The sequence below is a fragment of the Sphaeramia orbicularis genome, chromosome 11 (genome assembly GCF_902148855.1).
Source record: "Sphaeramia orbicularis chromosome 11, fSphaOr1.1, whole genome shotgun sequence".
NCBI classification, from domain to species: domain Eukaryota; kingdom Metazoa; phylum Chordata; class Actinopteri; order Kurtiformes; family Apogonidae; genus Sphaeramia; species Sphaeramia orbicularis.
Window position 1 is genome coordinate 31,520,339 of NC_043967.1, and position 18,466 is coordinate 31,538,804.

An 18,466-nucleotide genomic window follows, 5' to 3' on the forward strand; every position below is an offset into this window, starting at 1 on the left:
AAGCTGATGGCAACATAACTTAAGGCCTACTATATCAAAGTATGTTAAAGACTTTTTTAAGGTATTAAATGCAAATTTGTAAAAGACTTTTGAGGCTTTTTAAGATCCTGCAGGAACCCTGCATATACATCTTCACTCATGTGCCATGAGCATGAAATAAACAATTGACGCTAATATTTATAACAATGTGAAAAACACTGTGAACAGCTTTGTACTGGAGGCAAAAAAAGTAAAGAGTTGCGAGAAGTCAGTGGAGCAGTGGGACCAGTCAGACGACCCAAGAGGCCACACATCACACTGTCGTTCTATTTGTTTCATGTGTCTGCTACGATGCAACTCAAACACCAGAGAATAAAAAGATTTTCCACATCAAAAGCCGTTCAAGTGTTTAACTCTACAGGCCTGGCCTAAACAGTGGATTTTGCAGCAGCTCTGCTGTCAAAATGATTTACAACAGCCCTACAGGCTGCTTTACCTGTTCTGTTCTGTTCTGCTACTAATTTAACCCATGGTTTTGCCTCTCATGTTTTCTATCTTCAATGGGTTGAAAATTTCTTTTTACCTCACAGGTATGTAAACAAACCCAGCTGCTGTGCTTAAGTCAGAGCAGATTTTCGTTTTGACACTTTGACAATGTAGCGATTCACCAAACAAGTACGGCCTTTTTACTTCTTTGAAAAGTGCTACCGTGGATTTTTCAAAGTTGTCCTTGTAGTTCTCGTGTTGAGAAATCAATAGTTTTGGCAAAGCTTAACCTAAGGGTTTAGCGATGTTGGAAACTGGTTTACTCATAAAAAAGTTTTCACAGCCCCAGCCCTGATCTGATTTACAACCCAAAGTAATACCAATATTAAATCCCATGAATTATTAAAATAGGCTTAAACTGTGACTTTCAGCCAATTCATGCAAATTCTGCTCCTTTGACTCTAAAGAAACCTCTCAACAGGTAACATGACTGAACCTAGTTACCAGGGATGAGCATCTCCATCACTAAGGCTAATGCAGTGCATATCTAAAACATGAGCCCATAAATCAGGAGCATTTGACTAGGAAAGAAAGAGGTACAGTAAGTCATTATTTTTTACATGATTTATACTACATGAGTAATTATTGAATGTAGTATAAAATGTTCTTAGGTTTGTTAGCATGTTACAATAATTTCATCCACATTTATGATCTTGAAATGAAATGATCAATACCATGTTCACCATAATCATCCACTGTTGTTTATTATTTCATACCAGTAGTGAGTATTGGTTAATACTAGTTTTCTGACAAGGAAAGTCCATGATTACCTTGCTTGTAAACTGGAGTACAGGACCCTCAGGCTGATTTGCTGGACATGACCCTAAAGGCGAAGACACACCAACCTGATCCGATCATCACCAGAAAAGGTAGCCCAGTTGATCAGCTGGCTCCCATCTCCCCGACACGGTCAAAAAAGTGTGAAGAACACACCAAATCGACTACCGACTTGAGCGTATGTTCTGCGCTTGCACGAGGCATAAAACCGGAAAACGACGGAACATCTCTCTAGAGGAAACACAGAGCTCGCTGTCGTCAGTCATTGTTGTCAGCAGAGAGTGTTGAGTAGTCAAGAAGGGTTGTTATTGTTGTTGTACTTGTTGAACGGATGGCTAGTGATAAGAAGATACTGGCGTTGTCAGCTCTCGGGCTTCTTCTTGTGGAAGAAGAAAGATGTCAAAGGCAAAAACTAAGGAGAAATCACACGATGCTAACAATGCTAACAGTGTTCACTTTATGGAATGAATGAAGTCCACAGGCAACACTGACTGGCACTCATTCAGATACGATATGAGCAGTGAATGGTCTATTATAGAAGACAATAATAGCGTGAAGTACCTTGGCATAGCTGTATTCACATGTAACCTTCTCGTTCAGTGATTCACTAGTCAAGGGCTATCCCTCCACTAATCAGATTGGTCCGACTAAACGACGGGTAGTGGCCAATTACACATGTTGAATCGGCTGAAAAGACTGGCGACAGCATTAACGATGGCTGATCGCTCACACTCATGTCATCGACCTCACCAGACTGCCCGACGACGTCCGACCGCCAAAAATCGGGTTGGTGTATCTTCGCCTTTATGTTAGGCAACCACATCCATCTGTCCAGATCTTTAACCTCTTTGCTCAGATCAACACTGAGGTTCCATCACTGTTTATAAAGTCATTTGTATTAAGACTTCCTGGCACCAGAAGTCTGTGTGGAAACTTACTGGGTTTTTTTTTTTGTTTTAGGCTGAATAGGTTGTATGTGACATATCTATGGGGCTCTTACTCCATATCTGTATCACCGTTCCACAAAACTGGCCCCCAAAAGTTGTAAAGCCCCTACATGCTCTATCACATGATACTAGTAGAAACAAAGGGTCTGAAATTGTTCATATGAATAACCCTTATAAATATTCAGTGTATTTATTTGATCACTACTCCACCTATTTTGGAAATTGGTCCGAGCACATCATCACTGCAGTACCATCCAGTCGTCTTGGAAGACTTATCTAAACTTATGTTCTGCCAGTCATTAAAAGTTACATTCTTCCTTTCATCCCCAATGTCTGATGATGCTGCACACATTCTACGGTAAAAGCTCGCGTAGTCTTAGATGGGTTGTTTGGTTTGATTCCTTTGGTTCCTTTTAGGCCGACAATAAACCATAAATTAGCTAAAAACTGGCATTTTTACTTTCTGTATTTCTCTGTGTACTGCACCTCGGCAAGCATCTCATTTCTGCTGCTTTGATTTGAGAACAAAAAACACTTGGCCTTTTCCTAAGTCCTTTGTAAAAAGTCTCTGACAAAAGGGAAAAAAAGACTAAAAAAGACAGAAACTTGCTTTAAACTAGTCCTTTCCTGTTCTGTCTCCTGTTACATTTTTCTAACACATCTCAGCCTCTGTACCAGCCTTGAGTTTTGTTTGTGTGAAACTTGGCCATGAGAATTGGCCACTGACAGCAGTGGAGTTTAGAGATGCCCTGGTCCTGGATAACACCGGTACAGAGGCATAAAAATACACACAGAAAAATGCATCTTGTTCAGAATGCAATGTGAGCTATAGAACTCCAAATGATGTTGATGTGTGGATAAAAGCTGGTTAAAGCATCAATATCATTCTCTTCAAAGCTACTGAGCTACTCTGACAAAAACTCTAATCCATCACTGAATCAATCAACTGGTGTGTTTGTCTGGAGTCAAAGTTAAAAATAAAAACAACAAAATAACAGATCGAGAATGCTGTACACCAGTAAATCTTTAAATGAATGTTTTGTCATGGGAATCTGGTGGCTTTGAATTAAGAGATACAGCTCATTATCAGAAAGGAAAACGATGCCGCTGAGGAACAACTTTTTAATTTTGTTAAAAAAAAAATACTACACAACCTTTGCCTGTCCAGATGAGAATGCTAAACCAACTACTAACACTCAGAAAAGGCATGCCGAGACAGTGGTAGCAATGTTATACAACAAGGGTAGGTTACATAGTGGATGTTTTCAACCCCATACTGAAAATTGTCCCACCAGCTAATGGGTCAACCCAGCCTGATCCCAAACCATTATTTCTGACTTTTTTTTTTTGTTCTTAACTATGGAAATGGGACCAAGTAATGGAAACAGTAAACACAGAGGATTTTGAGTGAAGTGGTGTAGCAATAGCGGTTTAAACCTCAAACACCTAAACAGCTGCTGGCGACCAAAAGCATCAACTCATCTAAAATGTTTAATAACTTCTCAACCACTAATCCTTTCAATACATTTAATGATTTGGGTAAAATACAGTTTTTCAGCCTTTCAGTGTCATCAAATGTAACCCATTTGGACATTCAGAGGCTCTGTAGTGAACATGAAAACAGTGTCGTCTTCTGCAGCATTGATTCACCAGTAAAACCCATGCAGTTTGACAAATCACAGTGGTTATAGAGCCACTTTTTAACATTCAGTTAATGATAGAAATTGTTGAAAAAGTAACTTTTGCCTCAGTTTTCTCTGTTTTGTTATAATAACCTTCAACCTTACTCTTGGGTTTTATGAACATCTCCATGATCAGTACTTTCGGCATTGGAGAATAAATGAATTTCACTGAAAAATGCAGAGGATGGTGATGAATCACTTTGGGAAAGGTAGAAATTAGAGAAAAATTCATCAATGTCACCACAAAATACTTATGGTTCTCTAAGGGTGAAATTGTAAACTTGCAACTGGTAACAGGGCTAGCCAAAGGTAAATATGCTGGTCTACAGTATTTGCAAAATTATTGTTGCTGCTGCTATTGTTACAGATGTAGGTGCCTCACGCAAAGTAACAGTGAGCATGTATGAATCTAAGTGTGACACCACCATCTGCAAAGTTGGGAGTTTTAAAAAATCTTCACTTTGGAAAAAAATCTCTTTTCAATCAAAAATTTACATGTAGATGAGAAAAGTATCTGTTTTGCAATATATTCATATTAGTGTGGACATGGCATTAATCTTGCAGATGAAATTTGTCGGGCAGTGAACACCAAAATTTGCAGGTTGCAGCTTCTCAGATATGGGGTTTTGGTGTGGATCTGTGCCGCATTTCAAATTAAACTCAATATCTGTAGGTTTTGGGAGCTTTTACATTTTAATATTTTATCAAAGAAATAATCACAGGATTGACTGATATCAAGTCTAATCTTTAACTGTAGTTTGAATGTTTTTCATTTACAACACACATCATACAGCATATACTCTTTATGTATGAGCACAGTTTCTGACCGTGGTAGTGAAGTGCTGAGCTGAAGACGAGGCAGGGAGGGAATGACCTCGACCAAACAACCACTAGTCTTGACGTTCGGGAGACTCTCCAAGAGACAATCACTGGTCACACCGAACACTGACGTGTGGTAACCTGGTTTAAGATCAAGACAGAAAGCACAGAGAGTGACACTCAAAGATAGAAAAAGCAGTTCTGAAATTGAGTTCACTTTTAGTCAAACATATGCAGCAGAGCATGTAGCTCATTATTTTGTGAAATAGAGGAGAAGTGAAATGGTTTCTGGCTGGACTCACCGTTGACAGTGATGTTGCCAGCTGTACGCGGGACGCCAACCAGAGTGACGGGGTACAGGCCAGACTCGGCGGGCAGTGACAACGCAGCAGGCAGGGACTCAAACTCCACTCCAGAGGTCAGCAAACCCTGAACGCCACATAAAAGGATGGGAGAGGATTGGCATATATCAAAAACCTTCCTTTCATCAAAGCAGAGAGGAAGAACTGTATGCCTCCTGATAAAATTATTCTAACATTGGAATAAAATATATTGTAGAAGCCTTCAACGTACATATACCAGTAAGCATTAAAGCAGCCCATATCTGTGAAATGTTTCCTGAGAGCTATAATGAGAAAAAGTTTTCCTACTTCAAGTCTAGTTCAGCAAGAATAAAGGTGTAAGAACCTATATTTTTGACACAAAAACACCCTAGTGGGGATATTCAAAGGTAAACCACTGCGAAAATAAGCATAAAAAAACACCATAGAAATATTTGTATCAAGAACAATAGAAAGTGGTGACAAAACTTTTACAAATCAAATCAAAAGAGTTCCATGTGAAGTTTCTATCCCACTGTTTCATGTGATTCATCATCTACCCATGACGTCGTGGAGATTAAATCTCTGTCAGCATGACATGCCCATTTCCACTGGAGAAAACTGTTCACTGTGGAAAATGGCCATTTGAGCCACAAGCGCCTCCAAAGTGATTCCAAATGCTGTAAATCCTACAAATGGTAACACAGAAGGAGGAGGAATCACAAAGGTTTCAGAGCAGAAGATGTGAATCCTGTGTTTTTCTATGTACTGGGCTGGTCTCGGTCCCATAATGGCACTTTTCCTGAAGAAGTGTTTGGTTAGGTTTCAGATAGGCACAAAAACATGATGTGGAGCTGCCTGGAGAAAATCAACACATCTGAAGTGGGTATTTGAAAGTAAAAGTAAGTCTGGTCTGCACCAACAAGGATTCATTTTTAGAACGACTTAAATCATGGTTTGACTTTTAATTGTGTTACGACAAAAACTAAAGTTTAAATTTAAGGTCAAGGTCAAGTTTATTTATACAGTATATTTGCAACAATGTTAAGTGGCCAGACTGCTGTACAAAGACGTAGGTAAAAATACAAGATATGATAAAACTAGTAAAAATATATAGAGACATAATATATATTTAAACTGATAAAAAAAAAACAGATACACAGTAAAGGGATAAATAGCATCTAAAAACACAACCAGAAGAAAAAACAAATAAAAGTCACACACTTGTATTAAAAGCCAGTGCAAAATAGGTGCACCACTATTTACCAATGGGTCGACCAAGTATGGAGTTTTGAAGATTGATACAGTAAAATAACGAAATATTGTCTTTGTGTTAATCAAAACGTCCTACTATTGGTAGTTACGTACCAACACCAATTAATCAGTTCAGTGTTAAAACTTACACTTGAAATGTCTGCCCTTTATCTAAAATGAGCAAAGCCATCAAGTTCCTCAGGGAAAGTTAAGGAGAAAGATACAAGTCAGTGTCTGATGATGGGTGGAATTTCATTTTATACTATGTAGCAAGAATAGGATACCAAATTATTTATTAATTGAGTGTTGATTTATTGATTAATTTAATTATAGATTTATAACCAAACTTAAACTTAAATCAACTCAAAACAATAATTTGGAAATCTTGCATAGGTGATAGTTCGTTGACTGCACAGTGAACCCATGTGTGAATAATAGTACACAAAGCACAACTGAGGCAATGGATTTATATACATATAAATACTTTATTAACTAAACTAAGACACACAAATAACATAAAGACAAGAGACAAATACAACCAAAGGAGCAGGAGATTATGGACAGGAGAATATGTAGATTAAGCTGGCAGACAGCTATATTCAAGAGATTATAATGTTAGTGAGGTTACGTTGAGGTAAACCTACTTAACTTGGAATAACACCAACTCAGATAAATCAGGAGCAAGTTTTCTTACAAGTTGTTGCGGTGCGGATGCAGCAACTGGCACGGCCTTGACGGCGGATGGATGAAGTCTTCTGACGTAGTTCGAAACAGGAACAGGCTGTGAAGCGACGTGCTTGCGCTGGAGGCCTGAAGGTCTGGAGTTCTGAAGTTCTGCTGGCTGGAGGAGGTTCACAGCTGGCTCTGGCGGCTGGTTCTGGAAAGCTCACCAGGAGAAGTGGAGAACAGCGAAGATGATAAAGCTCTTTGGAGAGCTTAGAGGAGAACAGCTCTGAGAGCCAAGGAGATGGTCAAGACTCCTTGGAGAAAGCTCTCTGCTCTTAAGTGAGAGCCTAGAAGATGGACAGGACTCTGTGTAGGTGAGAGCTCAGAAAAGGTGGAGAAAGCTCTTTGCGTAGGTGAGAGCAGCAAGGGTGGAAAAAGCTCTGCTGAAAAGTTGGTTTCATTTACTTTTATAGTTTGTCCAAAAACCAGCTTGCCACGCCTTCCTCGTGCATATAGATGAGTTATCGATGCCTTGGGGCGTTGCCTTCTTTGTCTGTTTTCGGCGGGAAAACGCCTCCTTTTGCCGGTCATTTACATATTTCAGAGTATCATCTCTCTCTCCCCCCCTTAGGAGAGGGAAAGAGGACCTCATGCAGACTTGTAAGAAAACTTCTCCCAACCTTAAATAAGATCCTGAAATAAGATCCTTAAACTTTATACATCACCTGTAACCTCACTTAAGCATCAGTAAAATAATAGCATGATTATTCAGACATGCTATAAGCAGTGATACTCTTACTTTCACATAATTTACCGTGAACATGATCAGGACACACATATGTGAAACCACAGGTCAGGCAAATGGCTTAAGTATTACATGCATAAAAGAGTTAACGTGCTGAGTTAATCAACATTAACACATAATGTAATACATTATTAACATGGCACATATAGGGATTTTATCATTCAGTCCTTTGTTCGTTTCTGGGTTCATCTTCACCTCTGGATGAGCACATAATGAAACACAGATGTTGAGAGGACAACAGTCACTAAGTGTAAGCAAGTTCCATTAGGCTCATTCCTTAAGATCATCTGTCTTCGTAAATGTCATTTGCAAAGGATGTCCGGGCATTGACCTGCTAAACAACCAATCAGCATGGTTGTTCAGGAATTTGGTTTGACACGGAGAGGAAGATAATATAATTTATAATTCTGTTTTTGAGTCTGTTCACTCACTCCACCGTCATCCGGCTACAACTAGTTCAATGAGAAAACTGAACAGAACAGCTGGACCCACTATCAAACAAAGCTCAACATTTTTCTGTTCTTTTCTTTTCTTTTCTTTTTTTAACAGGTAACCACAGTGCACGTGTCCACTAAAAAACAATTTCACAACAAAATATAACAAAATTCAGCATATATGTTCACTTCAATGCAAGGGCAAACTAAAGGAACTTTGGTGGCCAAGGGTCGAAAGTCAAGATCATGATGGCCTCATGTCTTCGCATTCTTTTGAGCACAATATAAAAAAAAATAAGATAGAGAACTAGAAAAGCACTCGGAGAGCGCAGACCTCCGCCAAGCGCAAAAATTCCCCACATAATCGGTGATACAAATCCTACATTTATTTTTTAAAATAAAATCCGCCTTCTGGATCAGATCCGGATCAGCCTTTGCAATGTGATAGAGGACCCCATTGTCAATTCCTGAGTTAAATTTCATGAGTTTTGGTCAATAATTAAGCGAGATATTGGGAAACGAAAATTTTGGCCCCATTTACCACAACGTTAACGAAAATTTCAAAGTGATCCAGAATCCAGGATTTCTTCCGGATCACCCCCAAAAGTTAATCATTTCTTCCTTATCCCATTTCCAACAAACCCTGAAAATTTCATCAAAATCTGTCCATAACTTTTTGAGTTATGTTGCACACTAACGGACAGACAAACAAACAGACAGACAAACAAACCCTGGCAAAAACATAACCTCCTTGGTGGAGGTAATTAATCTCCAGAATTTCTGAACCCAACTGCACCAAAGATGAACAGATTACTTATTAATTACTGGTAGCCAAGGGTCAAAGGTCAAGGTCACTGTTACCTCACAAAACACAATTTTGGGCTTAACTCCTGGTAAATGAGAAGACTGCAGGAATAGATTATAATACAAGGTTAGTGAATGTATCTGGTAGAAGTGACAGGTTGCTGACCTAGTGTGCTGTGGTTCACTTAAAAAAAATGTAAATTGGTCACTACATTTACCCAAGGGAGAATGGTTGGTTTTCAGATATGATGAACTGAACATTTACCCACTGGTAGCTGAGATAGGCTACACCACCCACATGACGCGCCCCCACCACCCTATATTGTTCAAAAAATTGACCCGCAAGATTTTCTCAAAGGACAAAAAAATTAGCCCTTCTACTCGTTAACAAGTTGTCTTTGGTTAAAGGATGCTGAACAGCTAAACATTAGCACCCTCCCTTAATTTATAGGTACCATGTCACAAAAATTTTATTTCTGAATTTTTTTCATTTTCTATTATTTGCTAACTTTTTAGCTTGTTGGTAAGGCAATGTCATGCTAAGGTTGACAGAGAAGCTGACAGTTTACAGTTTCTCCCCTCTTCTCATGCATACTAGGTCCAAACAGCATGTACAATGTACAGTATTATTTATTCTTTTCCATTTTCTATTGTGCATCCACACTGCTTTCATAGTACTGAGTTCAGATTTACTAAAGTGACTATATATATATATATATATATATATATATATATATATATATATATATTTTTTTTTTTTTTTTTTTTTTTTTTTTTTTTTTTTTTTATATTTTAGCATTGAATTATTCATTTTTAACCTACTTTGAAATTTGGTCTTTGCATTTTACCCATCCTAATACAAAACTAGTGCCTAGCATCAGTGTTAGCAATTAGCATTAGCAAGTAGCATATTAGGAGCAATGAGCTGCCAATGAAGGCGCTCAGGGACCAACTCCAGATCTTCATCAGTGCTGTGGTAAGGGGCACTAACAGGAGGGGGGGACCGGAGGACCTGGAGGAAACCTGAAAATAGGTAAACTCAATACAGAAAGGCTCCTATACAACAGAGTTTAATCCAGAACCTTGCTGTCAGGGAAAAGCACTAACCCCTACACCACTGCACCGCTTGTTGGTTTAATGCAATGCTAAGAGTGTAAACTCAGTGTGGAAAATAGCATTTAAATACTTAAAACTTGACTGTCCTTGTCTGACATTCATCCCTCTAACAATGTTTGCCTCATAGTATTTTCACTCTTACAAATACGTCTTCAAAGACCAGGCTCTCACTTTCAAGAGAACCCATTCAGCTCTTTCAGGTTTGCATTCAGGCATTTAATAGCAGTGCTTTAAGTTTAAACAGACGTGATACAGAGGGAATTTAATATAAATTCCGCTAACAAGACAAATCTCATCATGTTTTAATTGTCAAAAAAAATTCAATCAAAACAACTAACTAACATTATTAACCCAGCACTTGGATCACTGACAAAAATGACCTCGGGGGCTCAAAATTTAATGAATAAACTGAAATTGACATTACTCTTTTCAACTGGCTGCAGTGAAAAAAAAAAATCACCTAAGTCTCATTTGTAGTCAGCAAAGTGTGCTTGTGCTTTTCTTTGAAAGTGTAATCATGCCCCCTCAGACTCACTGTATTTACATTCTCAGTACACACTGCCAGGTTGCATGAGGCAGACTCGGGTGACGTAATGACTGCATCAATCCCTAACAGCAGACACTACCTCACTGAGAAGGAAGGCTGCTGAAGAACTGAAGCTCTGAGGTGCCATGGCTTTGATTTAAACTCTCCTTGGTTTCACTTCAGGAAATGATAAGCCTTTATTGGATAGCAGCAGTATCTGAGTTAACCTATTGGAAATAGTTCATTTGCATTCAGCTGTGAAAAGGTTAATTAGCCTGTTTCACTAACAATAATGATTGGACCATGTGCATAAGTGTATTAAATGTATTGTTTGGGCTGGTGTTGATTGACTGCATTGTGCTGCACTCACACTGCATAGTTAACCTTTACTTGGCTTTGACTAAATGTACATGACAACGTCATTATTTTGATGATTTGATTCCACTGGCTCACATTGGAACTCTATATTCACTGGCGGGTGATTTTAAGCTTTTTTTTAAACTTAGTTTTCCTTTTTTATCAGTACAATACAATGTATACATTTAAATACAGATGAATTAGTTTCTTTTCCTTCTTCTTATGTGTATTCCTACAAACCTCCATAGGCAACATAGGATGGAAATTAGGAAAACAATAACTATCACAGCAAACATATAATGTCCACTCCAAAAATAAGGATTTTGGGCTCTTTTTGTGGGGGCTTAAATCATCCGTGAGTCCATGTTTATTCCACATTTAAGATAATAAATCAAGAAATTGCATTCACAACAATCAGACATTTCAAAACGTAATGCCTCATGCCCTGGTTATTGCTTGTGTGTGAGTATAAGCAACACCCAAATCTTTAGCAATGAACAGATTATTCATAAAGAACCAGGCAGATAAATAGAAAAATCCAATAACAACAGTTAAAGCAACATTAGTCTTTCCGTGCTTACGCACCTGAATCACTTCTCTCACTGTGAATGACTTCGAAGATGACTCCATCATAAACTCAGTCCACTTGTTTACATAACAAACCGAAACATCACTCGGGCCTTTTTGGATATTTTGCCATGAAGTGCATTGTGGGAATGGCAACCAAGCGAAAGTGGTTTCTCACAGATTCGCCAAGAAAATGAGCCAGATCACTACAACGTAAAATTCTACAGTCCACCAGGGTTGTTTTAAAGAATGAATATAATCGGTGGATAGAGGTAAAAGCGACATTTGGGTTCAGCACTCACCAAGAGACAGCAAAATTGCTGCTGTGTGGAATTCCCATTCCCACAATGCAATTAGTAACAAAATTTCGAAAAGGCCCGAGTGACATTTCGATTTGTTATGTAAACAAGCGGACTGTGTTTATGATGGAGTCATCTTCAAAGTTGTTCACTGTGAGGAAGTGACTCAGATGCGTAAGCACGAAAAGACTAATGGATTAGTGATAAATAGGATATCACTTGGGTTTTACAAATTTGAAAAAACAAATTGTGATGAAAGTCATAAGCTGCTTAAAATCCTCCAGAAATGTCAGTAAAAACCGGGTTTATGTAAATGAGTAGGTTCGTCTAAGTGAAAATGGTGGAATACCTCAAATTATTTAATAGAAACTGTATTGTTGTAAGATAAAGTATCATAGAAAAAAATGTATGTATCATTTATCATAGATTTAGCATTTTAGATGATTTACCAACAGCCTGAACATTTGTGGAAACACATTCATGTCACATTTTTGGGTCAAACACTAGAATCACCCCTGTTTACATTTGATGGCAATAGAAATTCATGCCGAGAGACACACCAGCAATTTCACTTCACAAAGAATTAATCTGGCTCCAAATTTATGACACCACCCAGCTTTTCAACCATTAAATATTCCATTTATTGTATTTTCATGTTTCATTATTCAAATAAATTATAAACCCACTTAACTGAAAATCAAATATTATGAATCTGTTTGTTCGCGGGGGAGACGGAGAATACGATGGTGACCCCATGGAAATGAAAGAGTATGAGCAGGGAGTGAGTTAAAAAGCCCAATTTAATAGAAAATCAATAAAGCACAAAACAAAGCTGGGTATTAGTGCTGAAGTCGTGTGGCGACTGAAAAGGAGGGACAGTCTTGCCAAAGTAGAGGGTCACCTTGGTGATGGAAGATGGAAAAGTGACCTTGTGTGTGTGTGTTTATTTTGCAGTGTGTTTCTTTTGCTTGCAGCTGTTTTTTCATACAGTGGATAGATGGTTAGTGCAGCACATCAGCAGTCACTTTGTCTGCAGTACAGAGGAGATGTTGGCAGCTTGCGTCACCCTGTCTGTCTCTGTCGGTGGGACTCGACAGCACCACGCGAGGTTCTCAGCTGCCTTTGCTTGTGACCTGATCAATTCACCTATGGGTGGGCGGAGTTAATGGCATGCTCATTTCTGTTTGACCTTGTCTGTTCGATTGTTTCACCCAGCAGCAACTTTGCAAACCGGCAGCTTCACAAATCACTACATAGTGCGAGCTAGTCAAACTTAAACTCAAAGGACATGGTGGTTGCAACTGTGGATGCACTAAGAGATAATTACAGCATGATCCACAATCATTTAAATTACAGTCGTTCACAGAGGGCATACTCCAGAAGTTTTTGGGTCAGTAGAGTTGTAACTAACTGATTTCCATACACAGATATAGCTCTTTAAGCAACTTAACTATGCAGGACTCAAAATCAGGGGAAAACAAACACAGAAGTGTGTAAAGGCGAAGACACACCAACCCGACTGCTGATCGTCACCAGAAAAAGCAGCCCAACTATCAGTCGGCTCCTGTCTCCCTGACATGGTCAAAAAAGTGTGAAGAACACACCAAATCAACTACCAACTTCAGCGTACGTTCTGCGCTTGAGTGAAACAAAAAAACAGAAAATGATGGAACATCTCTCTAAACGCAGAGCTCACTGTCGTCAGTCGTTGTCAGCAGAGTGTTGAGTAGTCAAGAAGGGTTGTTGTTGTACTTGTTGAATGGATGGCTAGTAATAAGAAGATACTGGCGTTGTCAGCTCTCTGGCTTCTTCTTGTGGAATAAGAAAGATGTCGCAGGCGAAAACTAAGGAGAAATCGTACGATGCTAACAGTGTTCAGTTCATGGAATGAATGAAATCCATAGGCAACACTGACTGGCACTCATTCAGATACGATATGAGCAGTGAATGGTCTATTATAGAAGACAATAATAGTGTGAAGTACTTTGACATAGCTGTATTCACATTTAACCTTTTGGTTCACTAATTCACTAGTCAAGGGCTATCCCTCCACAAATCAGACTGGTCTGACTGAACGATGGGTAGTGGCCGATTACACATGTTGAATCGGTCGAAAAGACTGGCGATGGCATTAACGATGGCCGATCGCAGAGAACACACCAACCAGACTCATGTCATCGACCTTGCCAGACTGACCAACGACATCCGTCCACTGAACATCAGGTTGGCGTGTCTTCATCTTAAAAAACACAACCTCCCTCTGCAGCTCTCTCCTCTCAGTCCAAATCAACACACAACGGGTGAGCCCAAAAAGTCCAAAAATCTACCTCCTTATCAACTTTTCTAAGCCTTTTTTCCTGTACCTCAGTGGAAAACATCATGGGATTAAGGAAAGATGGTAAGGAACTACAATTTTCTGTAGATGGACTTCAAAAAACATATCACGGATACTTCAAGTGGTGTATTCTTACATAATATAAACATACACAGTAAAAATTTGACTTCATTATTAAGGTTTGAACAGAAATAGACCTATGTAAAGGCAAAACTTACTCTATCGTCAGTCACATTCATCCTCCTATTCGCTCATATTTACCTCCACCAGGAGGTATTGTGATTGCTTTGCTTTGTGTGCGTGCATGTTTGTTTGTTAGCAAGATAACTCAAAAAGTTATGGATGGATTTTCATGAAGTTTTCAGGAAATGTTGATACTGGCACAAGGAAGAAATGATTAGATTTTGGTGGTGATCGGGGATGGGGGGGCTCATGGGGGGGCCCCACTGTTCGGCCTTGGCAGAGGTCTGTGCTCTCCGAGTGCTTTTCTAGAAAAGACAGCGCAGACCTCCGCCAAGGCCGATCAGTGGGGCCCCCCCGTGGGCCCCCTGTGGGCCCCCTCACCCCCCACGCCCAATCACCACCAAAATTTAATAATTTCTTCCTTGTGCCAGTATCAACATTTCCTGAAAATTTCCTGAAAATCCATCCATAATTTTTGGAGCTATCTTGCTAACAAACTAACAAACAAACATGGGGGGGGGCAGCAGATCTGTCTTGGTGGAGGTCTGCGCTCTCCCAGTGCTATTCTTGTTATCAATATAGATCCTCTTCTCAAAATAGTGAAAATATGCAATATAAGGATAAAGCTATAAATTATGTCCACAAATAAACCAAGCCCACATGTAGTCATTCTTACATTTACTTGGTGAATCAAACATCACCTGCTTACATGTAGAACATTTTGATACACTTCCTCAAGTCTGATTCTACTGCATTTCTCTTCCTGAAGATTCAGTTCACAGTTCACTGTTCACAGTTTAGTTTTATTACAGTGTCTGTGACTGAAATAGATGAAAGTGACATAAGTATAGACTGTGAAGAACTCATAAACACAGATTCTACTGCATCAACTTCACATTTGACACTAACAAGTGGTTGAAGTTAAAAACATATCCGACAGTTGTGACTTAAGATGAAAATGTGCATCCTGTCTGTCGTATTGATCGTTTGTTTTCATGAACCGTCTGGTTGGCGCCGCAGTGAATTGTGGGACATCATTCTGTCCTCTCCTTTGACAAAGAATGGGTCAGTGTATCTTCTGCTAAAGGAAGCATTGAAGCTCTTTTCCTTTGCATTTAGAGAATTCAGACAGTTCCCATCATGGCTCACAGTCAGATACATCCAGGTTGTTTCACTCTGTTGTATGTATATGTATAGTTTGATTAAAAAAAGTTTTAAAAATGGTATGTTCACATCATCGCGCCATACCTCTTCATAACTATGTTTTCTGGGGAAAAAACGTGTCATTTAGAACAATGACAAAGAACTCACATCAGTGCCTCTATACACTTTGATACAGGCAAAAGACAAGAAGAGGCTTTTTTACTCTTAAGGGAGTTGAAATGAGTGGAAAAGTAATTGGATTTGTTGTTAAGTGCTTTTTGAGGAAAGGTCATTAGAGGCGTGTTAGAATTTGCCAAATCTGGCATAAACATCGCTAACTTGGCAGCACTGCAAAGGAGAGTGTGTGCATTATAGTACTGGCATTGTAAAGCCCTTCAGGTATGTGTTTAACTGGTGATCTCAAGCTATGTACCGTAATTTCCGGACTACTGAGCGCACCTGAATATAAGCCACACGCTGCAGTCTCCAATGTCTCACCATTGATTCATTGATGCCAAGCTTACGTGCAGCAGCTCTGTTTTCTTCTTCGACAGCCAGATTGATCACCTTTAACTTGAAAGCTGCCTCATATGCATTTCTTCATGTGTTTTCCATGATAAGGGTGTATGCATGACACGCAAAATGACTGATCTGAAGAATTTAGTGCGAGTGCGTTTGATTTACGGTGATTCGAACAGTTTCATTGGTTCACTGTGACCTGTTTGGTAGTTTCATTGGTCTGGTATGACGAGCCTAAACGTATTGGTGGCTTGAAGCTCGTTAGCCCGCAAAACATGAATTAGCCGCATCATTGTTTAAGCCGCAGGGTTCAAAGCGGGTGAAAAAAGTAGAGGCTTATATTCCGGAAATTATGGTAAGCAAAATTGCCTAGAAATGACTGATAAAACAGTAGAAAGGCCCAAAATATTAAATAGCAAAAGCTTCCTTTTAGGTAGTTGGACCGTGCAAAAAAGAATGATCATCTGCATGTTCGGTTTGGTGAAATCAGGAAATAGAAGACACTCTATTGCAGCTAGTCCACAGGTTCTAGGAAGATGATACAGTACTTATCAGATGCAAATATGACTCACTGGAGCTTTAATCCTTACAAATACACCTCCGAGACGACTGGCAGGTGATTACTCCTCCAGTTTAAGCACTTCCCAGATGTTCGTAGCTGGAGGTTGTCTGCATGTCCTGCTGTCTGTAACAGCATGTCACGTTACCAGACGATGCAGGGCAGCTAAATCAACCAGCAAGACCTGTCTGGGTCTATCTGCCATCGCCTCCCAGACACAATTAAGACGCCGCTGTCTCCGTTAACACCCTGCCACAGAACTTTCACGGCAATTTGTTCTCGACTTTCGGAATAATTAAAGCACCGTCACTTTTGACAGGTAGTACACTGAACGTTGCTATGGCGCTGCTATCTTGCTGCTGATGGTAGGCCTCTCCCTGCTGGCCTTTTATTGAGCCCCATGATTGCTTTACATTTCCAAGTTGTGCCACATCAATGCATTCATAAACAGACACAGCGGTGAGCGGGAAGAAAAGCAATTTATTTAGTAATCTTTTGCACCCTCCAACCTGATAAAGTGACTCAATTAGTATATGCATGTGCAAAGGAAAAGAAGTGGGAAGGGAGTGACAAAGCGCAGAAATTAGAAATGGAAGTCACAGAAGTGGAGGTCTGCGCTTCAGTTGGAGGTCTTTTAATAAGCAAACGTTCTCAACTTAAAAAGCTGCAGTTGCCAGGCAGTTGTTAAACAATACAATTAAACTGGACTCCCTGATGTCTGATAGCTCTCTTCAAACTTTACTCTGCACAGGAAAACAGCATTAAGTGGTCTTACACTTACCTCAATATAGAACCTATCTGGTCTAACAGAATGTTGTATGAAACCATAAAATTAATGACACCGTGGGGGGGCATCTTCACTGGTGATGTTTTCCTACTGCTAGGAAGGTGAGAGGAGCCTGTTCTCTGTATACAAAGCTTCTTCACTTTCTCTCACTGTTGTAATTCCGACTGGTGTATGATTACACTATGAAATCAGCTTTATGTCAGCAACCTGGTGTTTTCACTGAGCTATGGCTGGACCTGTGAATGTGTAAGGTAAGCACTTTGATTCTCATCACGATGTACATGTTAGAAAGTAGCTTCTGAAAACCTGTGGAAAGACTGTGAACGACTGAATTATGGAGTTGAGGCTGTTGAGGATTTTTTGGTCGATAATGAACTGGAGCTGAAATTAACATGACCCTTGACCTTGACCTAGACGAATAAATCTACAAAATCTAGACCACATATGCAACAGTGGTTCTCCCATTCAAAATCAGGTTAAGATAGAAGTAAACATTGCTAATGTGCATAGATAAAAAAAAAAAAAAGACACATATAAATGATAGGCCGGCACCAATAATGCAAGTTGTGCCCGGTTTAGAGTACACTTTATAGTGCTTCTAACACCCATGAAATTGAAGCCATCATACCACTGTCCTCAAAACCAAAAGATTTTTTGACAAAACAATCTTTTTATTTCACAGTGCACAGAAACTGCTGATCTACTGCTGAACTGACCAGCTGGTTTGTTGGTGTTATTATGTGACGTTCACGTTTTAATCCACCTTTCAGAACTAACAGACAACTATGTGACGTAAAAATATAGTCTCTGTTGAGGAAAACTGGTGGTGTTAAAAAGATGCTTAAATTTTTTCAGAGAGTGCAGTCTGATGGCAAGGGAAAATAGTGACAATACAGCATAAATATATACATATATTTTTTTAAATGTGCCTTTTACAGGAAACTGAGACACTTTTACTGTGCTCTCCATCCACAGCAGCAAGCTAGCTTGCTACATGCTAACCCCTTTACATGGATCCTAAAAGAAATCGGATGCTTTGAAA

At 39.4% G+C, this 18,466-nt stretch overlaps 1 protein-coding gene across 5 annotated transcripts in view; it reads right to left on the reverse strand.

Annotated features, from left to right (window-relative positions):
• Positions 1 to 18,466, reverse strand: part of trappc9 (trafficking protein particle complex subunit 9) — a 374,675-nt gene that overhangs the window by 291,530 nt on the left and 64,679 nt on the right. For all 5 annotated transcript variants that reach the window (XR_003936606.1, XM_030147332.1, XM_030147331.1 and 2 more), the window contains 2 exons: positions 5,053 to 5,179; positions 4,759 to 4,891 (listed from right to left, as the gene is read on the reverse strand). Coding sequence is in view for 4 of the 5 variants with exons in the window: in XM_030147332.1 (XP_030003192.1) it covers positions 4,759 to 4,891; positions 5,053 to 5,179 (260 nt within the window). In the remaining variant the exon portion in view is untranslated. The remainder of the gene's footprint in view (positions 1 to 4,758; positions 4,892 to 5,052; positions 5,180 to 18,466) is intronic.